Source organism: Sus scrofa, chromosome 6 (assembly GCF_054392235.1).
Source record: "Sus scrofa isolate SSC_HxYL_T2T_F1_AM1 chromosome 6, Sscrofa_HxYL_maternal_Yorkshire_Landrace_v2.0, whole genome shotgun sequence".
Classification (NCBI taxonomy): domain Eukaryota; kingdom Metazoa; phylum Chordata; class Mammalia; order Artiodactyla; family Suidae; genus Sus; species Sus scrofa.
The window spans coordinates 148,644,497-148,672,412 of NC_139388.1; the positions used below are offsets into that span (position 1 = coordinate 148,644,497).

General features: G+C 38.7%; 1 protein-coding gene across 3 annotated transcripts; it reads left to right on the forward strand.

Annotated features, from left to right (window-relative positions):
- Nucleotides 1–4,233: 4,233 nt before the first annotated feature.
- On the forward strand, nt 4,234–27,483 carry RPE65 (retinoid isomerohydrolase RPE65). 3 transcript variants are annotated; one of them, XM_003127931.6, is made up of 14 exons: nt 4,234–4,292; nt 5,613–5,695; nt 7,282–7,432; nt 9,150–9,257; nt 9,361–9,502; nt 13,435–13,582; nt 14,774–14,855; nt 15,094–15,226; nt 15,336–15,475; nt 16,116–16,245; nt 24,180–24,294; nt 24,393–24,487; nt 24,594–24,705; nt 25,968–26,955. In XM_003127931.6, exons 1-14 carry the CDS (start codon nt 4,282–4,284, stop codon nt 26,117–26,119), a joined length of 1,602 nt encoding a protein of 533 aa, XP_003127979.1. In that variant the 5' UTR covers nt 4,234–4,281; the 3' UTR covers nt 26,120–26,955. The 3 variants fall into 3 exon arrangements, with proteins under 3 accessions (XP_003127979.1, XP_013851743.1, XP_084820871.1); XM_013996289.3 differs by lacking the exon at nt 14,774–14,855 and having other exon boundaries at nt 15,072–15,226; nt 25,968–27,483; XM_084964745.1 differs by lacking the exons at nt 7,282–7,432; nt 9,150–9,257; nt 9,361–9,502; nt 14,774–14,855 and having other exon boundaries at nt 15,072–15,226.
- The last annotated feature ends 433 nt before the right edge of the window (nt 27,484–27,916 follow it).

A 27,916-nucleotide genomic window follows, 5' to 3' on the forward strand; every position in this document is an offset into this window, starting at 1 on the left:
TAGAAATCTCTGCTTGGAGAGATTTACTGTTTCAACTCATGGAATGTTACTTTTGGTAAAAGTACCAAAATGTATCCAAATGAAACAATTCCTTTGGAAAACACAGAAATTCGTGATGATTTGATTTTACCAAATGCCCAAAAAAATTAAAGTAGAGATAAGACGAGAGGATGAAAGAAAAAGTAACAATACACTGGAGGTCAGGGGTATCACACTGAAATATTGAAAGGATGCAGTGAGACCTGACACAGAGAGGTCTGCATTTGGGGCTTTGGAGAGGATGTAATGCAGCCTTTCTCTAGCTCCCACAGGGATAGGAGAACAGGGGAAGTGAGTTACACTGAGGTAGGAGGTATTAGCTGGAAGATTAGTCATGAAATCAACTCCCTGAGAATCAACAATGTAAGTATTACTTAATATTTGCATAGAGTACTTAGCTAAAAATTGATTTTGCTTATTTTCCTTGTTCTATAACTGAAGAACTTGGGGTCCACTGAGGTTCAGTGCATAGTAATTAGTTTTCATTCTGCCTCTTTTTGTCTTTTTAGGGCCACATCTGCAGCAAATGGAAGTTCCCTGGCTAGGGGTTGAATCGGAACTGTAGCTGCCGGCCACAGCAAAGCAGGATCCAAGCCACATCTGCAACCTACACTATAGTTCACAGCAACGCCAGATCCTTAACCCACTGAGTGAGCCCAGGGATTGAACCTTCATCCTCATGGATATTAGTTGGGTTCATTACTGCTGAATCACAACAGGAACTCCCTCATTATGATTTTAATAACACATGGTAACTTGACAATTCACACAATCCATGAGTCTGTAAACCTTCCCAGAACGAACTGCCATTATTTGTGTTTTTAAAACAAATATCCCTCAAGTAGCTAGCTTCTAAGATTGAAACAGGTTGAAAAATAAAGGCTACCAAAGATGTGAAACAAAATGCAAAAATCACTAAAATAAGTTCCTGTTTTAAAATAACATACTATGAAAGCAACCTAAATGACCATTGACAGATCAATGGATAAAGAAGATGTGGTACATATATACAGTGCCATAAAAATGAAATAATGCCATTTAAAGCAACAGGGATGGACACAGAGATTATCACATTAAGTGAAGTAAGTCAGACAGAAAGACAAATATATGTAATCATTAATATGTGGAGTCTAACAAAACAGAAACAGAATTAAATATTTCAAAACCAACTCATGATTACCAGAGGGGAAACACTGGGGGGAGGCGAGGCATAAATTAGGAGTTTGAGATTAACATATATATACACACTAGTGTTGAGAATAATATCTATCTCAACATATGTGTTGAGAATAATATCTATATCTCCATCCACTTTGTGATGTATTTAAGAGTCTTTTCTGTTTCTGTATTGTCAGACACTCCTATTCAATGAACTTGATAAATTCAATTTAGAATCTCTTGGTGCATGTTTTTGGGTTATCATTGTGCTATGCAAGTAAACTAGGATTAAATAGATTTCCTCAGTGTTTGGATATGGTCTAGATTGTGCATGGTATATAAGGCTATCATTTTAAGGTTTGTTTCCTTCTTCAAAATATGTGGTCCTAATATAAGTTGAAAACATTCTATTGTTCTTATTTAAAATGTTCAGATTTTGATTCACTATGATCCGTAACAAGTAAACTGGATTAAGAAGAAAATGTAAAAAAAAAAAAAAAAAAATTAAAATAACATGGCTACAGCCCCAGAATACCAAAGGAAGCACAGGAGTATCTAAGAAAGGGATTTGATACATTCATGGGCAGCAGTAAGATTGGTTCTCATCTCCCAGGAAGTGATCTTCAATATAAAATGCAGTCTGTCAATGCCTCATCACTCAGCTAATGTGGTGCAGTGTAGTGTCATGTAGTTTTCTGGCACATGGCTGCCACAAAGCCTTCTCCTTCAGCACCTTGGATTGGGAGTGAACGTGAAGAAGAGTAGTTGGGTCCTGGTATTCCTGGAACTTCTCTTGAATGGACTGCCAGAGTCCCAGTATTGCAATGTGACACATAGCTCCACTCAAGGAGATGAGACTCTTTCTGAGAAAATGAACCCCAGAAGAAATGGTGCAGGAGACAGAGTCCTAACATGTGCCTCCCAAACTGCCTTCGCTCCCTCTCCTCCCTTCACCAGAGAAGCAGCATTTGCTCCTCTCCAACTTCTCTGCCTTCTCCACACTCTACCTGTCTTTCAGATTCCAACTCATTACACTTTCCTATAAAGCGTTCAAACTGTTACAACCCCTGGTGATGTCTTTCTTTAATAACTATATCAAAATAGGAATTTATTCTCTCTGCATTGCTGAAATACCTCCCTCCTTCTCTCTCCCTTCCTCCCTCACACACACACCGTGTTCACTATTTTAATGAATGGTATACCATTTTTCAAGCCAGAAATTTACTGGTAATCCTTGTTCTGCCTTTTATTTCTCTATGTATTCACCAATCGCAAAGTCTGATGAGTCTTCTTCTGACATATTTGAGGAATCCCCAACCATTCCCCCACAGCAACTACCTTCACTTCTTTGGTCTCTCTCTAATTTATCTTGCCCCAGTCTCCCATTCCTACATATTATCTACAATGTAATCAGAGTGGTCTGGATAAACAGCAAATCAGATTGTTTCACTTTTCTGGATAAAATGTTTCAGAGATTCCTTCTCTGCTCCTTCACATAGTTCACCAGGCTCCACAAAATCTGGTCTATGATTGTCTCTAGTCTAGCTTTATCTCTTGCCATTTTCCCAAATCATGCTCACTTCCAGACTTCTGTACATTCCTCCAAGCCGTGCCTGAATGCTCTTCTTCCTGCCCTTTGACTGGCTAAAATTTACATATTCTTCCTATCTCAGCTTAGATACATCCTCAGAAATCCTTCTGGGACTTTGATAAACCAGTACAGTTGTTCATTCTCTGTGATACCACAGTATTCTATATTACCATCATTTTCTAGAGACAGAGCTCTCAATTTTAAACAGTAAAACCAACTCTTGTTAGTCAAAGCAGAACACGAAAATATTAGCTATTAGGTAGCAAACAGAATCTCTGGGATAACTAAAGAATGAGACCTGGAAACTACCAGGCCAGTGAAAATGCCCCAGGCTGAAGCATGGCTCCAGTGGAGACATGAAGACTGCCTTAGATGGATAGAGACACCCCTGATGCCAGGCCCTGGCTGCTACCACTAGGACCTCTACACCTGCCTCTGACTGGTGGAGACCAGGGCACATGCTTGCATCTATACTGCATCGCATGCTGGGAAAGTAATCTCCTACCACCTATCTTGGTGAATGCTCAGATTACTTGTTTTATAAGTTTGTTGAAGATCTTGAGGGTGAGTAGCCAGAAGCACTTATTAATTTTTAGATGGTTAATGAGTTTCTAAAAAAAATGTTAAAATTGTCAGCTGTTATATATGTTGCGTATTTCCCGGCACTCCTTTGGGCAGTACCATATCTGTGCTGGCAAACAAACGAGGCTTAATAAGGAGTGTGGAAATATGAATAAAATAGTACTGTGTACTGTCTGAATGCAGCACAAGTACCGATGAATAGGAAAGCGAGGAGAACATCAGGCAAGCTTCAGTGAAAAGTAAAGATATGGAAAGGGTTTCATCTGCAGCAAAACAAAAGGACATAGCTGAAGTCCCCAAGCTGGTCAGAATTAAGCCCTGAAGGTGGTCAGTAAGGTGAGAGGGTCAGTACAGAGAGGGCTGGAGGTACTACAGTGTGCTTCCATAATGTTCTACTTCAAAACTTTATTGAATAGTTGTTAGTTTCTTGTTATTCTTATAGAGTTACAAGATAATGTGTAATAGATATATTTAAAAATAAGTAAGTGAATGAATAAATGAATGAGGGTAAAAATGAGGCCTCAGAGGTGGTGGAGGGAGGTGGGCACCAGAACATGGTGCCAGGTTCTAGTGGGGTGACCTGGATCAGCTCAGGCCTGATGCTAGTCACTCCCACATAGCTCCTTTCTTTCTAATCCACTTTTCATTCTTTTTGGAAAGGATTGAGGTCTCTGGAAAATGGCCAAAAAACAATTAAGGGAGCGGCCAGCCCAAATTATTGCTCAAACATCAGGAGGATCTGAGCCCTGAAAGCCACTTCTGTTCCCCCTCAGCTGAGAGGGTGGGAAAGAGTTCCCAAAGTCATAGCTCCTTTTAGGCGGATTTAGAAGGCATATAAAGGGCCCTGGCTGAAGACTTCCTTCCTCATTCTGCAATTAGGGCCAGAACACTCCATCCTCCGCGGAGAGAAAATGTCCATCCAGTAAGTATCTCCGGGAAACTTTTTAAAATGCCTCAGTGTGTTGATGGTAAATGGGCTATTTCAAGAGCTCCTGAAAAGGACTGATGGTCTGTTTAGGGAAGGCTTTGGGTCTTGGTGGAGGCATTTCTTCCAATGTATATATTGAAGCAAATATCTGGATTTCAGGTCTAAAGTATAGCAGGATTTGTGTGGCTTGGAATGGGCCTCGGAAGCAATCGTGAGCATGAAGTTTTCAGTGAGGCAGACCAGTGTTCCACTTTTCACCCAGCCATTTCCTAACATGCGATTTTTGGCAAATTAGCTTTTGAAGTCTAGGCTTTTCCATATATAGAATGAGAAATACTTACCCCATTGTGGTGGTGTGAAATTTAAATGAACGAATAGCATGCAAAGTTCATTTTATGGTATGTGCTACATAGTAAGTGCTTAATAAAAGATAACTATCATAATTAGACCGTCTAGTCAGAGCTCTCAATCTAAGTTACAGAATGGAGCCAAAGTGAGGAGGGAGAAAATAATCAAAAAATATGAGACTTAAATCTCCTGGTCTGACTACTTTTAAAATGTACTGCAGGAGTTCCTGCTGTGGAGCAGTGGGTAAATTATCCAATTTGTCTCTGAAGATACACCAGTTCGATCCCTGGCCCGGGGACAGGCATTGCTGCAGTTGTGTTGTAGGTCACAGCTCAAGCTCGATTCTATCCCTGGCCCCAGAACTTCCATATGCTTCAGATGCAGCCAAAAAAGAAAAAAATAATAATTAAAAAAAAAATTTTAAAGTAAAATGTTTGCAGCTCTTGCAGATTGGTGATAAAATGAGATGATGGGAAGAGATGATGGTATAATATGGGTGAGTAGGCTCAACAAAGGATGAGGTAATGACCCAAAAAGCTGGGTCTCCCAGCTTAAAGGAGGAAAGGGAATGAGACTATCTGGGAGGTGAGATAATGAATAATGCAGTAAGCTGAGAGTAGGGACAGGGCAGGGTAATTCTGCAGGAAGGTCCCAGTCAGGAAGAGAGGTGACAACAGCATTGACTTGTCTTCAGAAAAACGGGAAAACTGCTGAGGGCAAGTCCCCTGTGACATTAAAAGAGATAGGTCATTTTTGCTGTCATTAGAGGAGCCCAGATGTGGGCCCTTTTGCCAACCTGATCCATTTCCACCCCCACCAAGAACTGTGTGCTCCCAGCCCAGGCGAGACTGGCAGTGGGCACTGGCATTGAGCAGAGAGCATCTTTTCTCCTAAAGCCCTGCCTCTGTCTCCATGGACTTCCTGAGATTCTTCCTGGGCTTCTTCTTCATTATTCCACCATTTCAGAGTCGAACATCCTGCTGGTGGTTACAGGAAACTGTTTGAAACTGTGGAGGAACTGTCCTCGCCGCTCACAGCTCATGTTACAGGTTGGTCTCACCTATCTTGAAGCTGTCCTCTCCGTTTTGTTCAGATCTCTCTTCGCTGTCTCATCTCTCGGCAACTCTCAGCACAGGCTGCAGGGAGAGGAATCAGGGCTTGGACTTTTTATATGAAGAACCCATTTCTTCTTTTCTTTACTTCTCTAATATAGAAAAATGCTACCTGACTGGAATTCCTTGACATCTGGGACTATACGTTTGTCATCCTTAAACTGTCAGTATCTAGCTCATAGAAAATGTCCTGTAAATGTCTGTCCCATCACCTTTGGGATAAATGAGGGCCTGGTGACAAACATCTCAGATTATGACAATAAAGGGTCCATTATTGGACCCTGACTCCAGTCTTGGTTCTGGAGTCAGGCAGATGTAGGTGCTAATTGTAGCGCCTATCTTACTATTTGTGAATCCTTCAATGTGTTACTTAAACTTTCTGAGCCTCAGTTCATTCACCTACCATAAACAAACTTTTGTCTCAAGGAAATGTGCTGAAGATTAAATGATGTAATGTATCTGACACAAAGTGATCAATAGATGATTACTACTGTTATTATCTAAATTCACCATATGACTCATACAGCAGCCTTGCTTGGATATAGTATTATTGGAAGGGCCAAAGCCTGGGCAGTCTCCTTCCTCCCAGTTGGCTCTTCTGCAAAATAGAAGGGATGAGCCCAGTGCTCTTTCTCATCTAGATTCTATTGCTAACAATCTAGGTTCTAGCCATAAAGTTAATGGTATGCTTTTTAATTAAGCCATGCCTTCTTTTCAAGTTTTTATCAGAACTGTAAATCCTTATCAAATGGGCTGCTGAAAATGAGCTGAATGAAATAATACATTTGTTTTTAAAAATGGCAACGATCAAGCAGAACTTGCCAAACACTGCACTTTTCAAAGGATAAAAGGGTGCAAACCTAACTGTTTAAACTGAAGGCCTTAAGGCCCCTCTTGTGTGCCCCTCATTTTGCAGGTGAGGACACAAGCCTAGAGATGGCACACGGCAAATCCTGAATCAGAACTTAAGTCTCTGACAGCCCTTTGTACTTTCTGCTACAGCAAGTTGGCCTTCATCTGAACAGTGGCTTATATGTTCCAGGGGCTATAGCTCTAGATTACTAAAAAACAGTATTCTTGTTTCATTCAAATGGTTTGTTCTATAGACATCTTTTTTAGTATTTTGATCCCTACTTCTAATTCATTGCTCGTGTATATCAAAAAATTTGAAATTTTTCTCAAAAGTGAGACAGTAAAAAGGCAAAAGTATTGAGAGCCAGGGGAAATCTGATCGATGGAGAATCCCATTCCCCTCGGGATTCTTTGCTCTGTCTCCTTCCAGCCCTTTTTCTAAACTCTGAGATGTTGCCACATTTCCCAGCACTTGGTCTCCCTCCTAATGAAAGGAGGCAGGCATTTCCTGAGAGCTACCCCACGTGAGAGCTGGGAATGGAAATCACTGCCAGCTTTAGCATTAAGAGGCTGTCCCATAAGGCTGCTCATATAATCACAGCTCCTCCCCAGGGCAAGCCAGCCAGGGGCAAGGGTAAGAGGCAAGATTCTGTGTCTTTCCTTCCTCATAGGCAGGATCCCCCTCTGGCTGACCGGCAGTCTCCTTCGCTGTGGGCCAGGACTCTTTGAAGTTGGATCTGAGCCTTTTTACCACCTGTTTGATGGGCAAGCCCTCTTGCACAAGTTTGACTTTAAAGAAGGACATGTCACGTACCACAGAAGGTAAAGAACACTAGGTCCCCCTCCCCTTCAGGGGTAGAGCCTAGCTCAGCTCCTCCCTCCACATGATTTTCAAACTCCTGAACCCAAGAGAAGACTTGTATACTTGCCTCCAGTCAAACCCTCCTGGGCCAGTGAGTCTGCATGGAAACCTGGAAGATGCACTGCGGGATAATGAAGCAGCTAAGAACCAGAGCTTTGGGGGCTAACAGGCCTGACTTCAAATCCTGTGTCCCCTAGATGCCATTTACCAAAATGGCCTTTGGAAAGATATTAATCTCTAATTCTTGGTTTTGTCATCTATAAAATGAGAGTAATAATAGAATTTACTTCAGGGTCCATTACAACAATTAAATGAGAACACAGTGCCCAGCACATAGAAAGCATTTAGTAAAAACAATGGTTATTAGTATCAGGCCATGACCCTCTTGATTCTTTTCTGTTTTTATAATCAGAAAAACCAATGAGAGGGAGGAAGGAGTGTACAAAGGAAGAAAGGACCAAATACAAATATGTCAGAATAATACAAAAATGTTTTCTAAAAACAGGAAATTGTCACCAAAAGGCTTGAAGGCATGAGACATCACTCCAACTTCATTACGAAGATTCATTAACACCACAATAAATAGTTTGTCTTATGCCTTGATATTCAGGCCTGCTAGCAGCTTTGTTGATCACCACAGATTTCAGGCATTCTGAAGAGACATCAAAAAGAAGAATAAATGGAGGCTTGAAGTGGTTAGGATAACTTGGCTTTTAATAGAAGAGAAACAGTTCGGGTCAAGCAAAAACTTAGCTATGAAAGCATATTTTGGAAGTCAGACAAAGCTTTTATATGCCTTCTAAAGACCTTGGTACTTTTTCCTCTTCATGAAAGTGCAAAATCAGGTTTTAATTGGCTCTCCACATGAGAAATCCTAGGCAACGTATGTCATCTAGTTTGGGATATGGTTCAGGAAGCCTGCCTGTGCAAGAGACTGGATTCAAGAATACCTACTTTTAAAAGTGGCAAACTAGGAGTTCCCGCTGTGGTGCAGCAAGTTAAGGATACAGAGTTGTCTTTGCAGTGGTGCAGGTTCGATAACCCCAGCCTGGCGCAGTAGGTTAAGGATCTGCATTGCCATAGCTGTGGTGTAGTTTACAGCTGTGGCTCGGATTTGATCCCTGGCCCAGGAGTTTCCATGTGCCACAGATGTGTCTGAAAAAGAAAAAAGAAGTAGCAAAATAAATTTATAAATTGAAAAAAAAAAAAAACCACAAGAGGAATATAAGGAAGATTGAAAGGAATAGAATTCAGCATACCTTGTTCTATATTTCCCCATTCAGTGTAGGGTAATGAATTACAAACTACAGAAACTTAGAGATCCAATGTGAACTACCCATGGGGCTGTGTGGTGTGATAAGGAAAATGCTTATTTTCCAACCCTGCCCAACTAGAGTTCTAACTCAGCTCAGCCGCATGTGCCAATCACTTAATTTCTGAGCTTTGATTTCCTCATTGGTCACTGTGAAGTTTATTAAGACATAAATTTAAGCTCATGGCACATTGTCTCTTTCTCCTTCAGTCACCCCAAGACTGACCTGATTCTTATTCTTCGTGTTGTGGATTTGTGATTCTGACTTGATAAGGGAACATGGAATGACAGACCATTCTAAGCTCCCCATGGTCTGCACTCCTTGCTCCAACTATGACCCTTTCCCATGTTTCATTGTCCTTCAGGTTCATCCGCACTGATGCTTACGTACGGGCAATGACTGAGAAAAGGATCGTCATAACAGAATTTGGCACCTGTGCTTTCCCAGACCCCTGCAAGAATATATTTTCCAGGTTACTGAAATCCAACTGCATGTTATTAAAGACATTTTACATTAGCCCTTTTTCTCTCATGGCTTTAAATTTACCGGACTGAAAAATCCATTTGCTTCTGCAGGTTTTTTTCTTACTTTCGAGGAGTAGAGGTAACTGACAATGCCCTTGTTAATATCTACCCAGTGGGGGAAGATTACTATGCCTGCACAGAGACCAACTTCATTACAAAGATTAATCCTGAGACCTTGGAGACAATTAAGCAGGTGGGACACAGTGCTCAGATGATATTGCTCAGGAATTTAGGATTTGCAACTTGGAATTAAGTCAACTGTGCTATTTGGTTGGAAGAATATGAAAGCCAGATAGATTAAGTTTCAAATTCCTGCTTTGTCATCAACTACTAGCTATGTGACATAGGGCAAACTTTGTTTTTCTCCTTCTGTGAACTTTTATTAAATATTTATTATGTTGGTTGGAGGAAAATCATATAAAATGCCTAACATATTCATTTGTAGCACAACTATTTATTGAGTCCCTTCCATGTACCAGAACTTATGCTAGATGCAGAAAATACATCAATGAGTAAGAACATGATCCCTGCCCTTCATTATTTTTATAGACTAGCATGGAACTGGCACATTTAATATTGAAAACCCTGCAACTCATGGTTCTAGGAAAGTATGTTGCACCAATTTTCCCTTCTTATAGACACTTCTTTTTGGAAATAAAGCTATATCTTAAATGAAAAAGCATAGAAAAATATCAGTAACATTAGAAAGTGACAAATTTTGCTGAGAATTTAGGCAATCTAATATAGATCTACATTTTCAACCAATATTTATTAAGATGCAGCTGTTTGCAAGTCATTGTTCTTGTCTTCAGGAAGCTTAATCTAGGTGGAAAAATCAAACAACTACATTACTTAACTATAGTAGGACACAGAGTGTGATGAAACCTTTCACAGAAGGAAAATCTTCTATGAAGCACAAAGATTACTTCTGGAAGTAGCTGGGGGATGTGAAGTGGTACAGATCAAGGCAAGTTTAAAAGTCTTGCATTTGAGTTATAAGTTTAAGAAAAAGTACAACTTCACTGCATTTGGAGAAAGAACATTTCAGATAGAGTACCAAGATCAAATGTACAGAGATGGGGAAATGGAGGATAAAGAAAATTTTATTGGCCTGATTTGCAGTATTTCTCAATGGAGGTGGCAGTGGCATTGGGCGGGTGGTACTTCATCATTGAGGGGATTTTTCCACACATTGTGGAGGTTTGGCAACCTTGACCCTATCCACTAAACACCAGACATGTCCTCAACCTCCCAATGTTCCCCAACACTACTCACTCTCCCTCTAGGGGGCAGTAGCACTCCCAGTTGAGAACTAGTGATCTAAAGCATAGCATATCAAGTGCAATAGAGACACAGGATAGATAGTAGGGTAGGGTGGAACTAGAAGTTTGAATAATGAACAAAAATTTGGAATAGTTGATTAGTTGATGGGAAGCTACTGAAAATTTGCATTCAGGGAAGTGGTATAAGGAGAGCTGTACTTTAGATTACTTATTCTGGAAGCTCTGTGGAAGGGCAAAATAGATAAGGGGTAGCTAGGAAATCAGTTAGGTGGAATTGACAAAACTGGAAATTCAGTGCAGCAGGAATAGAAAGGGAAAGTAATTCCAACACTGGGTCTCAATATCACAAGCTGATTTATAATCCCCAACAGGCTATATACTAAGACTTAACATATTCTCAATAGCTCTTTCTTGGTCTTTGATGTATGTTTGTAACCACATATGAGTGCGTGTGTAGATCATTTAGAGAAGTACTGAAGCTGAGTTTCTAAACCATCCATTTCAAGTTGGTAGTGAATCAGACTGCCATGGTAATCTAATTGGAAGTGCCAAGTTCATGGTATGGCTCCAGAGTAGACTTTATTAAGAGTCCAGTTCCATTGTGAACAGCACTATACTCTGATTTAGTATAGAATGTGGTTTTAACATTTTGAGAGGTTTTTTTGTTTTTTTTTTTTTTTTTGGTTTACAATTACTGAAATAGCCTCTGCTTCCAGCCTGATTCCCTTAAATATGGCTTCCTTAATTCAGAAGAAGCAATTTTTTTTCTAAAATGCAAGTATGAATGTGTTACTCCATCTAGTGCACCCATTGTTTCAAGATAAAATTAAGACGCAGACCTCTGTGGCTGGCCCATTTTTATGTCTCCTTCTCCAGGAGTGCCTTTCACCACAACCATGCTGAATGACTAATAATCCTCAAGCAGCATTCACTATTTCACAAATCTGTGCCTTTACATCAGGGTTCCCACTCCCTCGAACACATACCATTCTTCTCCATCTGGTTAACTTTTACTCACATTTCAAGCATGAGTTGGAGTCGTTGCCTTGGAAAAGCCCTGCTTCCTCTCCCAGGCTGGGTTACATGTCTTCTCTTTACAGGTGTTATTTTACACTTACCCACACTGAATACAAGCTTATTGTATACAGTAACACAGTGCTATCTAATAGAACTTTCTACAGCAATGGAGATATTCTGTATCTACATTGTCCAAAAGCCATTGAGCACCTGAATGTGGCTAGTATGACTGAGGAACTGAATTCGAAGTTATATCTAATTATAATTAATTTTCATTTAAATTGCTACCAAAAAAAAAAAAAAAAAAAAAAGGCGTTCCCATTATGGCTCAGCGGAAATGAACCTGATTAGTATCCATGAGGATGTGTTCCACCCCTGGCCCCACTCAGTGGGTTAAGGATCTGGTGTTGCTCTGAGCTGTGGTGTAGGTCATGGATGCGGCTTGGATCTGACATTGCTGCAGCTGTAGCATAGTCTGGCTGGTGTAGCTCCGATTTGACCCCTAGCCCAGGAACCTCCATATGCTGTGAGTGCAGCCCTAAAAAAGAAAAAAGAAAAAAGAAATTGCTATGTGTGACTACCATATTGGACAGTGCAAATCTAGACTGAAGTTCTTGGAAGCAAGGATCATCTGTTTTCCTATACCCTGGCACATAATAGAAGCTCAGTGAGTACTTGGTGAATGATTGAATGAATGAATGTCTTGCCTGTTATTTAAATGAGGATGGTAAAAACTCCCTATGCTTTAAAATATATTCTCCTCATCAAATAGAAAGAATTTGAGTTAGACAAATATATACTCCATCAATTGTTCATTCAATAAATCTTTATTAACCAGGTCCCAGGTAGAAATTCTAGTACTCTGCATTTTTAGACAAGTCACTTGACCCCTCTTACACCTCCAGTTCTCCTTATGTAAACTGAGAGGTTTGCGCTAGATTCGTGATTTTGAATTTTTTGTGAGAATCCAAATTGAATTAAAGCACTGAACCCTCTCTTCAAAAAGTTTCCAGGAGTTCCCTTGGTGGCACAGTGGTTAACGAATCTGACTAGGAACCACAAGGTTGCGGGTTCGATCCCTGGCCTTGCTCAGTGGTTTAAGGATCTGGCATTGCCGTGACCTGTGGTCTAGTTTGCAGATGCGGCTCGGATCCTGCGTTGCTGTGGCTGTGGCTGTGGCTGGCACCTACAACTCCGATTCGACCCCTAGCCTGGGAACCTCCATATGCCGTGGGAGAGGTCCTAGAAAAGGCAAAAAGACAAAAAAAAAAAAAAATTTTCCATTAATTCCAAGAGATTCATGTTTCCCCTGACATCTATTTAGGTTAAGACTTTCTATTCTAGATGAATCCTGAATTTCCTTTCCGGTCCAAATTCATTCTATATGTAAGATGCTGGATTTGGTATTTAAGCTGCATCATATGAAATTGCCACTTTTATGAAATAAAAAGTATTGACTATCAGCATACAATTCAATGTAATTCAATAGGGGAATGTAAATAAATCTCAGGGTTCAAATTCATCACTGTTTGAGGACAATCTGCATGTATAAAAGTAAAGTAACCAATCAGAGTAACATCACTTGAAGAACGTAATCAAGAAGAAGTTGAGGATTTCAGAGGCATGAGGGGTCAGCATGGGGGTCAGAGGAGAGCTCTGCAACAGAGCTGGGACTTCTATAGGCTTGAAAAGGGTAGGATCCAGAGACATGGAGAAAATGCATTTAGGTGAAGGTGCAAATGGTAGCAATGAGGTCAGACTGGGGGACCAAAGATGTAATACAATCCTTCTCTTAATATGGGTGAAATTTGCTTTCCATCTTTAGGTTGATCTTTGCAACTATGTCTCAGTCAATGGAGCCACTGCTCATCCCCACATTGAAAATGATGGAACTGTTTACAACATTGGTAATTGCTTTGGGAAAAATTTTTCAATTGCCTACAATATTGTAAAGATCCCTCCATTACAAGCAGGTGAGTTTCCCATGTCGACTCTAATTAAAAGTATCTATAATATGAGAAAATTACTGGAAGTACAGGATGTCAGATCAGAAATATCAGGATAGCACTCAGATTTTAGGACGATTGCCCTCACCCTTACCCTACCAAGGTACCAATACCAGAGGGCACCAGAGTAGGAAAATACAACTTGAAAATACAAAAAGCAAGTGGCTTCATTCTATTATACAGTGGTTGAAAGATGTAGTATATTTGTGACATTGATCATGTAAGATTTAGATTCAAAGCCATCAAATATTTATTGAGCACTTAACTATGTGCCAGGTAAAATTAACATTTAAAAAAATATATATGTATGTATGTAGTATACATTCATATATATATATATATATGAGAGTGGACTAAGTATTTTGTGTGTTTAATTCCCAAAACTACAAACAAAACCTATTAATCCATAGATACGCTATAGAGAAAGAAAATTAAAACCAAAGAGAATACTCTTCAGAATTCTCCATTCATCCTCCATTCATTGCCAGAAATTTGATGACAATCTGGGTAGCAGAATTATTTGTATATATATCCATATATATATGGATTTTTGTTAGTGCTGCTCAGTATAATTCTTGAAGTATTGCCCCTAGACCAGCAGCATCACCTCGGAGCCTGTTAGCAATACAAATTTCAAGTCGTATCTGAGGTAGATTGAATGAGCAATTCTGGGGGTGGGCCCATAGGCAGTATGAAGCTTTCTAAGTGCACACTAAGGTTTGAGGACACTGCCTTAGTAATAAATTTTAATGTGCTTAAGAAGTATTATACAGGGTTACTGACACAAAAGCACACATACAATAACCTTACAGATAACTTAAGAGATTGTAAAAGACATTTGACCATACTAAAGTTTTGCCTTGCTCCCTTGACTTAGAACCCACTTCCAGTTTTAAGATGTGAACTCCACTGTACTTTGCCTGCCACACACTATTTGAGTGCTCTTTTCCAAATCTGCTGCTACTGGATTTTCCTGGGTGATTGCAGCTCCACATGAAATTTCTCTAAGAAATGCCAGTGACTGAGAAAAATGAAAATAAACTCTTTAAAAAATCAAGATCTGAAAATGTATTTCTTTGCTTGCATAAGCTGTTCTAAATGCTTTGTATTAAAAAAAAAGAGGCTGTTCCACAGCCTTTTAAAACCACTTTATTTCAGACAAACAAGATCCAATAAGCAAGTCAGAGATCGTTGTACAATTCCCCTGCAGTGACCGATTCAAGCCATCTTACGTCCATAGGTAACTCGAAGGCCTGCTATGAATCTTCAGGAAAACTCAAGTTTAAAGATCTACTTTGCCTACCTTTGATACCAATCCTGATCATGATATTTTCTTGCAGAAACCTAAATTTAAATGTAATTAATTTCATGTAGGCACTGTTGATTCATATAACTGAGCATACCTCATGTGTATATATTTCTCTGTTGTTGGAAAATTAACCCTTCCCATTCACAGGTTTATTTCTATTCCTGAACAGTTTTGGTTTGACACCCAACTATATTGTTTTTGTGGAGACACCAGTCAAAATTAATCTGTTCAAGTTCCTTTCTTCATGGAGTCTCTGGGGAGCCAACTACATGGATTGTTTTGAGTCCAATGAAACCATGGGGGTAAGTCTTATATGTAGTTGCCAGGTTTCTGATTCTGAAGAATTTGTGTTTCATAATGGATACCTTTTCTTTTTTTAAATGCATCAAAATATTCTCCTCAATTTTCAAGGTTTGGCTTCATATTGCTGACAAAAAAAGGAAAAAGTATCTCAATAATAAATACAGGACTTCACCTTTTAACCTCTTCCATCACATCAATACCTATGAAGACAATGAGTTTCTGATTGTGGATCTCTGTTGCTGGAAAGGGTAAGAAAGGACATTGGATAAATGTTACATCTCTATTTGCTCCTAGAAATTAAGGTTTTGTTTTGTTTTCCAGAAGCTGCTATCAATATTTAATCTGAATTACATCTAGAAAAGCAAGAAGTATGCTTAGGTCACAAAATATAATTGAAAAAGCAGTAGAGAGTTTAAGTAATCAGTAAAACAAACTGAACCTCAAAAGTATGGTTAATGATTGAAAACTGATCAGGTCCATGAATCAGACCTAAAAAATAAAATGTTCTGTGACTTAAACTTAACTTCGCTCAAACTTTATTAAGTTCCCTTGGGGAGCCTTGAACTCCACCCAACCTGAGTTTGGAAAAAAAACAGGCCCGATTTCTTGAGAAGAGCAAGTCACTAAAAAAACAGTAGCTCCTGAGGATACAGACAGAATGGTGACAGAGGAACAGAGCACAAAGTATCAACAGCTGCTTTTTTTTTTAAAGCACATCCAGGAGGCAAGATTCTTTTCTCCACCCAGAGTGGGCAGGAGAAATAGTTCCAGTATACCTGTGTCGTTGGCAGTTTCTGAGTTGGGGACCAAAGAACAGGCAAGCATGAATCTTGTCTCTAAAATTATTTGTAATCATCTGTCCTCATGTTTGACTTCTTATTTTTGCAGATTTGAATTTGTTTATAATTATTTATATTTAGCCAATTTACGTGAGAACTGGGAAGAGGTGAAAAAAAATGCCAGAAAGGCTCCCCAGCCTGAAGTCAGGAGATACGTACTTCCTTTGAACATTGACAAGGTAACTGCCCTCTACATAGATTTCAGATATAACCAGAACATTGCATCTCTCTCAGGACTTTTTCTCCTGCTATATGTTTATTCATAAAGCCTTGAAATTGCACAGCTAGAAGGAACTTTAACAATTAACTAATTCAACTCCCCTCATTTTGCAAACGAGGAGACTGACACTCAGAAGAATGACATGATCCAACTGTGACAGAGTCAAAATGAACACCAGGTTTTGACTCTAAATCTGTTGCTCTTTTATTTACAAAATCCTTTAAATATATACTTTCTCAGTGAATATGGCAGGCCACTGAATCTTAAGGTCCTTTGTCAATTATGTAAATAATTTTTTTTAATAATTTGAAATTCTAGAGAAATGGACAAAAATGCTATTGTAGGGAAATCAGTGCATTATTTTGGTTTCTACAAACCTTCTGAAAATATCACTAAAGGGTAAACGTCATTAATAACCTCCAACAGTCATCTCTTTATTTCTATTTTTTCTTCCCTCCATTCAGTGACTTTCTTTTTAGATATCAGGGTGACATCAAGAATTTCAGTGCAATAAAAAATGCTAGTCAAAATCAATAAAAATACATTTGTTCATAATAAGTAATGAATATACACTCTCATTTATATAGGTATGAGATATATACACAAAAGCGGTTGAGGTACCTACATGGAATGCAAAACATTGTACCCAAGGCTTAGGTAAGATGTAGTGGAAAACAAACTCAATTTAGAACCAGACAGTACTGCTCTTAAATAAGCTTGTAAGCTTTATGAAGAATGTGAAAGGAGAAAGAGATTGAGGTGGGGCATTACAGTTAGATAAGTGAACTTCTACAAACGCAGGGAGGAGCTAAGTAAAACTTAATATGGAAACGTAAAACAGTTGCTGGGGCTAGTACATTAAAAGTGTAGGAGAGATGAGCATTGGGTAGAGGGACTGGGAAGATAGGCTAGAGTGATATTGTATGGGGCTTTATATGCCTTTGGATGTTATATAAATGATAGGGTACCACTGAGGTATTTTAAGTGTGTGGGGGTGTGTGTGTGTGGGTGTGTAGGAGGAGGGGTGTGTGTGGCATGATCAGATCTGCATTTCAGAAAGGTCACTCTGGAAGCATCATGGAGGACAATTTGAAAAGTGGTGAGTCGAGAAACTGGAAGCTAGAAGACTAATGCAGTAGGGCAAATAAAAGAAGGCAAATGTCTGTGTTAAGAAAATGGAAACTGGGAGATACAGGAAGGTACAAAGTTGAGAACTATTTAGGAGGTAGAATCAGCAGGAGATGGTATCTAATTGCATGTGGAGAGGAAGGAGTTCAGGACAACTTGCAGATTTCTGCCTTGAGTCACAGATAACTGAGTTTGAAACATGGGAGTAGAAGGAGCTAGTTTGCAAGAAAAAGAGCAAGGTTTATTGCATCCATGTTGAGTTGAAAGTATCCACTGGTCATCCCAGCAGAAACGTTCAATAGGCATCTGATAAATACGGATCTGGAGCTTAGAGGAGAAAACATGGTGAGAGATACCTTCAGCCCTCTTATTTCCCCCTTAAAAATCATATCTCTGATATGTAGTTGAATGTCCATAAAATACCAAGTGATTTTAGTAAGCTCTTATTTTACTATTTACTTAAACATTTCTTGCCTCCCTCCACATTCCAAAAAAAAAAAAAAAAGAAAGAAAAAAGAAAAAGAAGAAAGAAAAGAAAAGCAAAAGAAAAAAAGAAAAAGGAGTTCTTATTGCCGCGCAGCAGAAACGAATCTGACTAGAAACCACAAGGTTGTGGGTTCGATCCCTGGCCTCTTTCAGTGAGTTAAGGATCCAGCATTGCCATGAGCTGTGGTGTAGGTCGCAGACGTGGCTTGGACCTGATGTTGCTGTGGCTGTGGTGTAAGCCAGCAGCTGTAGCTCGGATTCGACCCCTAGCCTGGGAACCTCCATATGCCACGAGTGTGGCTCAAGAAAGAAAGAGGAAAGAAAAAAAGAAAAGAAAAAGAAAGGATTTTTCTGAAGTTGTCATCACTTCCTGAAGAAATATCACCCAATTATAGAATGTAGAACTTTAGTGGTGATGAAAAATGTCTGATGTCACCTTAGACCCTACCTTCTCTTTCTTCCAATAGTTATTAACTAACCACTGAAACGTTACATCATACTAATTATTTCAATGGGTATATCAATAGGATACACTCCTTGTTCTTGTGGAATTTACCTAGTGTGATAGGGAGGAGAAATGAGATTCAGTAATGATAATGCATGTCAGCATGAGCACCTTGAGGGAGGGATAAATTGCTTCAGCTAATAAGAGAACAGTAGAACACAGTCATTTGCAGTATTTTGGCTTAAGAAATGGAATTGAAGCAGATCAATTGAAGACATTAAGAACAGTTTAAGGAAAGTCAAAGAAGTGAGGAGAGACAAAAAAAGTAGAGTGAACTGATTGCAATCCAACTGGTTAGAGCATAAGCAAAAGCAGTGGAATAAATGGGGGAGCTAAAAAATGTAGGTTGATATCTTTGAAGGCTTTCCAGCCAGGCTAAAAGGTTTGAACTTTATTTGGCATGTGGTGAGGAGATAGTAAAGATTTGTGAATGGAAGAAAAGCAAATTCAGAACTGATGCACTTAGACATCAAGTGTATTGACTCTTATGGTTGTCTCTGCTGCTAAACGTCTGGCTTCCCTGAGGAAGTCACTCAATGAGCAAGTTACTCTATAAATTTCAGCTACCTGCTCTGAATCCTAAATTAATGACTAAATAATACCTAAGGTCATTTGAAGCTTTGATGTTCTAAAATAAGGCTGTGTTGTGTGTAAGCAGTGTTGGAAATGAAGAAAGGATGGCAATAGGGACCTGGGACTGGAGAGCCTTAAAATGACTCAGGAGAGAGAAAAATGTAGTGGTAGTTGGAACAGACAGACAAAAGTGAGAGTTGCTACAGGTAGAATTGAAAGGATCTTGCATTTGCTTGGATGGAAGAATGAATTAAGTCTTAGACACACAAAAGGCCATAGAGATCCTTTTGTATCTAGAATGGAGATACCTTTGGAAATAGGAAATGTAACAAGCAGAACAGGTTTGGAGATAAACATGAACTGTAGAAATGTGGAAAAGAGGGACAACAGGTAAGAGAGCTGACTCTGGGATAAACAGACCCAGGGTGACCAGGGCTTCCAGCTCTGCCACTTTCTAGCTGCATGATTGTGGCACAACCTTTAACCTTCTTAAATTCCCTTTTCTTTATTTATATCTGCCATGTTGGATTGTTGTGATCAGTAAATGAGGTGATACGTGCCAGCCACTGAATATGTCCCTCTCACAAAGTAGGTATTAAATAACATTCATTACCATCATCATCAACGACAACAAAATCAGCATCAACAGCATCTTCATGAAGATGTCTTATAGGCTCTTATGGAAGTGCAGGTCCTTGCGAGTCCAAGCAGGTTTGGAAGAAAATACCTGATAGTTATTGGTATTGAAATGATGATCAAATACATGCAGATCGATAGATGAGATTGCTAGCAGTAAAAGTTCATATATTAGAGTAAATTTTCTAAAATAAACACAAATTTGTTTATTTAAAAAAATGATGATATCCAGAAAATGATTAGAGAAAAGAAAAGGTGATAAAGCACAAAGGTTGGGGAAAGAAACTTTCCTGTACAGAGAGTGGTAGGGAAAGAGGAGCCAGAAAAAGAAAGAAAAAGGTCACCAAAGAGCCCCAATTATAGCTAACAGAGGGTAACATGACATTTATAGGGCAAGAGGGGAGTTTCATTGGTGCCCATTGCTACAGACAAGTTGAAAAGCATGAAGACTGAGAGCCAAACACTAGATTTAGTGATCTCCAGGGGAGTAGGGAGAGAGTCAAAAATCAGGTTTCCAGGCACTAAAGGTGAGCAATTGATGAGAATGTGGGAGCAGTTACTATAGCCTGCACTTTTAAAAGTTTGGCAGTGAAGAGAAAAATAGGTCATAGATTAGAAAAAGCAGAGATAGATTGAAGGAAAGGCTAAGGAGAGGAAAGAATATAAGATGACTGAAGTTTCCAATTTAGTGATTAAGGTAATGATATCTTTAGACTATATCTTTATTATTCTTGAATAAACAGTGCATTTAAGTGGTCCAAAAATCAAAATAATCTAAAAAGGTACACTCTAGGATGTCTCACTCCACCTCTTATCTGCATCCATTCATACCATTCCCCTTCACTTTCGTAACTTTTAATGTCTTTCCTTTTCCTTCATTTATACAAATACAAGAAAATATATATCTATTATTATTTCCCCCTTTTTACACAAGAAGTAACTTTGTATATCCACATTTTTGTTCCTTGCTTTTTTTCTTTGAATAATGTACATTGAAGGTCTTGCTTTTTTCAGCTGCGCAGTGTTTGTGAACATTCCCAAGACCCTCACAGCTGAGCAACAACGTTTTCCCCAATCTTTGGCTACTGCAGATAATGTCACAAGGAATCACTTTGTATGGATGTTTTATTATGTATGTGTAGATACATCAAAAGCATAGACTCTGAGAAGTGAGATTGCTGGGTCAGAGGATAAGGGGACAGGCTGGGAGGAGGGATGGACAGGTTGTGGGTTTGGGATTGGCATAGGCACACTGTGGTGCATGGGATGACTGGCCAATGGGGACCTGCTGTATAGCAGAGAACTCAACCCAATATTCTGTGATAATCTATATTGGAAAAGAATCTGAAAAAGAATGGATGTCTGTATATGTATAACTGAATCACTTTGTTGTAGAACAGAAATTAACACATTGTAAATCAACTATGCTTCAGTAACTTTCAACAATGAAAAAAAAATAGTGAGGAGGGAGAGTGAAAAGGAGGAGCCAGTTTGTTGAGGAAAGCAAAGTTAATGTTACAGATATCTTACATTAAAAACCCAACTTAATAATAGAAAAATTGGGATACAAGAGTAAAATCATTAAAAGTATGGTCATGTAAGTAACATCCTCAGCATCAACACTTGAACCTACTGTATGTATGTACAAATATGTATTTTTACACACACCACTGTCTCTGTCCCAACATCACCATGAAGTGCCTTAAGGCACCATTTCATAGGATCTCACAAAATCCATTCCTTTCTTGGCTCCTCACCTCCCATCTCTTCCCAATTCTGAAAATCTACCACTATTTCCTCTTAATTCATAGTTCATCACCAGAAAAATCCCCTGTATCCTCTGCTCAGAATGTTCACTCCATTTTCTTTCTTTTATCAAAATATGGCATTCTCTCAAGGACTGTGGTCTCTCCGGCAGCATTTTCCAGGGGTGGCACTTTCTCCTCCTACAGCCCTGTCACCTTGGGGCCTGAGGTTGGGGTAGGTATCCCCTTTGTCCCACTTTGCTGCTTCCAGACCATTGTTCCTTCCACCCACCCTTAAAATCATCCAATTTTAAATCTCAGTCCAGCTAATTACATACCCAAATGGTCTGTGTACATACATATACATACCCCCCCCATTATTGTTCTCACCTATCCACTACTACCCCCTCCTTTCTGGCTCAATGTCATACTCCCCGATTAACTGCTGACTCTTGGTGATTTCAGCATCATAGATGATTCTTCCAATACCCTGGCCTCTAGGTTCCTTGACCTCTTCCACTGATTCTATCTTCCATTCTATCTCAGCCATCCACTCCCCATAGCTATTCAGTTGACCTTGCCATTACCTTTGGCTGTGCTTCCATGCTTCCACCATAACTTTAGTTTCATACATAACTAAGTAACCTTAGTTACTTGCCTTATTGCACTTCCCACCAGGAATCTCTAATCTATTGAACTTATACCTTCCCACCATCCTTCACTCCCTTAAGGACTTACCTTTCCTCCTGTTCAATTAAAATTTCATGGTCAATAGTTACAATCACTCCCTTGAGTAGACCCTCATTTCTCTTGCCTCTTTCCTACTTTATAGAACTCATTTGTCAAAATCATAATCCTAGTTAAATTCAACTCTCCACCCACTCCATGCTTGTACCTCTAAAGCTGAAATAAAGTGCTAAAAACACACAATCATTTTAATTGGCCCCCTTTTTAAAATACATGACCACAAACTTTATAGCTTCATCTTCCAACTTCATTTTCCTAGTTAAATATTTCACACTCTCCTCTCTTCAAACTTCTAACACCTCCCACCTCCACATCCATTCTCAGCTGATGGTTCTGCTTCCTATTTCACTGAAACAAATGAAAGAAATCATAAAAGAATGTAGACTCCTGCCACCACATCTACCCACCCACCAGCATCTGTACTCATACTGAATTACCCATCATCCTATTCAGAACTAGTCTTTCCCATCCTCTCTCACCCACTCAAGAACATCGCTCTACAATGCTCTCTACCTCTCATATATCATCACTCTCCTCCCATTTTCATTAGATCATGCAAAAACGTAAACGTCTCATCTTCTCCTGCCAAAAAATTTACCCCACCTGCACTAATCTCCATCTTTCTTGTGACAACTCCAGCTTTTACTTGTTTTAGGCCAAAAATCCTGTAGCCATCCTTGACTCCTTTCTTACTTTCATGCCTCTTTCCCTACCTCATATCCCATCTACCAGGAAATCCTCTTGGTTCTACCGTCCACTCCTCACTGACATCATTGCCACCAGCCTAGTCTTAACCATCGTTTTCTTTGGACTGGCTTCTACTACAAGACAAACTGATTTCCCTGATTTCACTCTTGCATCTCCCCTACTCCCAAAGGTGATCTCAACAGAGCAGCCAAAATGATTCTTTTAAAAAATGAATCATGGCATGCCACTCCTCTGCTCAAAACCCTCCAATGGCTTCCCATCTCTCACTCGCAGAAAAAGACCAAGTCCTCACAATGACCTGTCAGCTTCTACACACTCTGGCCCCATTACCCCTCAACCCTCCTCTTCTACTCTTCTCCCCCAAGCTAAGTCAGGGCAGCCACACTAGGCTCTTGAATACTCTTCAGGAGCCTCTGATGTACCCCTACCTCAGGCCTTAGCAGTTTATTCTCTCTGTGCAAATCCTCTTCCCCAGATGTCTACCCTGCCAGCTTCCTCATCTCCTGAAAGCTTTGTTCCAAATGTCACCTTTTCAATGAGGCCCACCCAGACTACCTACTAAAATTTCAGCTCACCTTCCCTTCACACTTCTGATCCCCTTTACTCTATGCTATTCCCTCCCCATTAATAGAAACATTTTTTTTCTATTAATTATACTTGTTTATATTCCCAAGCTAGAATGTAAACTTTATGATGACAGGGACTCTGTTCTCTGAATTATCCCAAGTGCCTAGAATAGAATCTAACACAAAACATGTACTCAAGTATTTGATGCAGGTGTTATTAAATGAATATGTTCTTTGAAAGAGCTCATGATAGCCACCCTTTTCATAAAAAAATCTGAAAAATCCCTTGAGGGCAGTGTGAACGGCAAGAGAGCTTAGAAAACCCCTCGTCTAGTAGTTTTTCATTTTTTTTTTCCTTTTTTGACAACATAACAGTATAATTTTATTTCAAATAAAATCAAAATGTATCAAATATATCTCAAAGGAGATAAACACACTATGGATACCTAAAGGTTGAAGTCTCTGTTATTCTGAAGAATACTTCTTTTTTTTTTTTTTTTTTTTTTTCCTAGAGCCCCATCCTCAGAGCCCTAGATTTTCTTTGAGGACAGTCTCATTTCATAGATGAAAAGACTGAGTGCCTACAAGGTTAAATGACTTTCCCAGTGACTGACATGGACACAGACAGCTTTCCCAGTCATGTTTCTGGGCTCCCCTTTCTGGATTTTTTGCACTGCTGCTTTCTACATATAGACTTAAGAAATGAAGAACTCAGGAGACAAAACTCAGGAAGACTGCATCTATGGCTGCTTCATTTTTCTTTCCTGCTCACTGACATTTCTGTTATCTTCTTTCTTAGGCTGACACAGGCAAGAATTTAGTCACACTCCCCAACACAACTGCCACTGCAATTCTGTGCAGTGACGAGACCATCTGGCTGGAACCTGAAGTTCTCTTTTCAGGGCCTCGTCAAGGTGAGATGATTTAGGAAAACACCTCACAGGTGAGAAAACAAAATGTTCCACTCAAAGAAATTAACTGGGTTTTCCTAAGCCTGTGCTCTACCTTGTAGCATTTGAGTTTCCTCAGATCAATTACCAGAAGTACGGTGGGAAACCTTATACATACGCATATGGACTTGGCTTGAATCACTTTGTTCCAGACAGGGTAATTAATCCATCTTACTAATATTTGAACAGTACTTGAAGTCATATGCTAGTCAAATAAAGCACATTGACTGATTGATCGATTGATTTTTCTTTCTTACAAACAGCTCTGTAAGCTGAATGTCAAAACTAAAGAAACTTGGGTGTGGCAAGAGCCTGATTCATACCCATCCGAACCCATCTTTGTTGCTCACCCAGATGCCTTGGAAGAAGATGATGGTAATAAAAGTAACAGATGTGTCTGAACACTCCCTTTTTATGGAAGTTCATATAGTTAGTTTACTAGGAGAGGAGTTATATTGATTATTCTTTAATGTTCAGAAATAATCATTTATACTATTGAATGGGACAACACTAAAGAATTTAAAACCTATTTGAAAATAAGCTTTATCTTGTGGTCAGGTTTTGTTGATTAGTATTAGAAAAATGCTAAAGCACCATCTGGTATCATGATGGAACATCAATGTCTGCTGAAGATGAGGGAGGAGGAAGAAAGAGCAACATGAATTCTAGATTTTTGCTTTTCCTAATCTAGATACTTTTCTAAAGAGGAATAGGGTTTTAAGGAGGAAAATTGAGTATTCTAACAGATCCAAGAGAGGGAGTTCCCAGGGCACAGAGGGTGAAGTGTTGTCACTACTGTGGCTCAGGTCACCGTTGTGGCACACCTTCAGTCCCTTACCCAGAAATTTTCACATGCCATGGGTGCAGCCAAAAGCATAAAAATAAAAATAACAGGTCCAAGAGAATGGGAATGAGACTTTGTGATTCTGAGTTTTTTGTTTGTTTAGTAAGCTGGGGCTAGAAAGGGATCCAAGGCAAAAGCCTATGAAATGGCAACTCAATTACAAAGCATCGGTTTTAGTTAACTATTGGTTAACTAGGACAAAGATGTAGTTTCTATTCACTGGGATTAAAATATGGAAAACCACAGAGAAATGAATAAAGAACTGTAGAGCCATTTTACATTAAGTGATTTTACACATACAATCCATTCAGTCAAAAAGTTTGTTCTTATTTGAAGGAAGTAAACTTCCAGTTAGGTCTTGGAAATTATAGAATACCTAACTGTTTTCAAAGTCTTTTAACATACATTTTTCACTCATTGTCACTTCTTTTTGCAGTAGTTAGAGCAGGTTTAAATCTTATGATGCAATCACAAAGCCATTCATTCAATAAGAATTTAATGAATACTCACTATGTTTTAATCATTATAGTAGGCTGTTAGAATACAACAGGAGGCAAAGCAGATATGGTCACTCTCTTCCTAGAGTTTAGAGTCCAGGGGCATAAAGAGTTTAAAAGGCCCTTTCAGGGTGGTCACCCAGCCAAACAATGGAAGAATTAGAACAAGATATCAAGTTATATAGGTTTCTTTATTTGTCATTGTAATACCTCCTATATTATTTCAATGTCATTTAATGTATTTCTCTGAGATTTTTTTAAAATTCAGCATTATCTTATTAACTTCTGATTAACAGGTGTAGTTCTGAGTGTGGTGGTGAGTCCTGGAGCAGGACAAAAGCCTGCTTATCTCCTGATTCTGAATGCTAAAGACTTGAGTGAAGTTGCCAGGGCCGAAGTGGAGATTAACATCCCTGTCACCTTTCACGGACTGTTCAAAAAATCCTGAGCTCATTCTAGTGTGATGTTTCTGGTGACAAAACCCAGAGAATCATAGTCAGGTCTGCAATCAAATTCTGTTTAATTTTAGACTGCAGTATGTAAGGATTTTAACTTGCAGATGCACACAGTTTTGCAGTGTTTTACAGAAAGCACAGAGTTGAGTAAGCAACTCCTTTTAAAAAAAAAAAAGTATATGCTTAGATAATCATACTTCCTCAGTGAGACAGGCAGATCATAACTAAAAGCTCTTTTTATATTTACAATCAAATAGAAAGTGAATGTGGATTTATTAAACTGTTTTTTATTCTTATTATAAAAATGTATTTTAGGTACCTCTCTGCTCCAATTATTTTTTGTTTAGTTGTTAAGTTGTTTGGTTTTTTTTTTTTCCCTTCTCGTTTATTTCTTTTTTTTTAATTGTTATTTCCCCAATACAATTTTTTTTTTCTACTGTACAGCATGGTGACCCAGAAATCCAATTATTTTTTAACATTTGAAAGCCAAAGTCTTCTACACCTGATTTGTATGTGGCTTTGCTGTGTCAAGGCGGTAATCTTGCAAAAACGCTTAATTACTAAATGTCAAACCAAACTTTTGTTCAAACCAGGGATTATCATCTAAGTAATCGTTGTAATTGTATGCGTATATGTATAACGGTTCAAAGGTTCTCAAGTTTTATGAACTTTAACATTTTCATTTGGTATAAGTAATTACTACTGTTTCCGATTTTATAATGAGAACACCTATCTCTAATTCACCAAGGGCTCTCAGCCAAATAACATTGCAGAGATTGTTATCTATTAAAAGCTTACATGACAATAAAGCGATTACTTATAGTAGTGACTGCAGTTTAACAGAGCATAAAATACTTAGAGTTTCTATTTAAAATTAGAGTATGGGATAATAATATAGAGGAGGTATACCTTGTTGCTTCTTCTGTTTAATTATATTTCAGCCCTGCACAAACACCTGACTGAAGAGAAAGTGAAAAAAGAGAAAATGTTGTCATTAACGTTCAGATATTCATATATTTTAAGTACTTTTATTTTACTTATTCTGAGCTACATATTGCCCCCCAAAAGAAGATTGACAAAACAATTTTATTCTGTATCTTAATCCTGGTATCTATTTTATGCTCAAAAGTATTACGTAGCATTGCATATAAGCTGATCAACATTGTGTTTGACTAAGTAAAAATAGCTTTAAGGAACAGATTGACCAGAGTATTTGATGCATCCATTTCTTTATTTAGATAAAATGCAAACTCATTTTTTTAATTGTAAATATTCATTAAAACACACTTTTCAAGGAAAATCTGGAAGTTACAAAAAAGTGGAAATTATATAATAAAATCATACAGAGCTCGTCTAAGCTTAGCTGTTGGTCTTTTCCATCATTTTCCCCCTGTGGATTTTTATTGTAATTATTATGTCTTTGTGGGTAATTCCTCGATAAAACTAGATATCTCAAAGAATAAAAATGCCAGAAAATAACATGGAATATGTGACTATAGGTAAACATTAGTCTTTTGGCTTTTTGACATGTGGCACATGAGCATAATTCTACAAAGAAGGCAGTTTCACAGTTTCAACATTAGATCACTGCATTCCTTTTGATGACGTCCTAAAAGACTATTTTCCCATTGGTTGCTGTGAAAGTGCAAGTACCATCCAAAAATTAATGTGAAACACAAAATGATAATGCCTGTGTGTGATCTGATTCTAAAAGTTGAGAAATTCTGCAATGTTCAAAGGTACTAGGCTATTAGAAAAAAAGATAGATATTATGTCACTTGGACTTAACT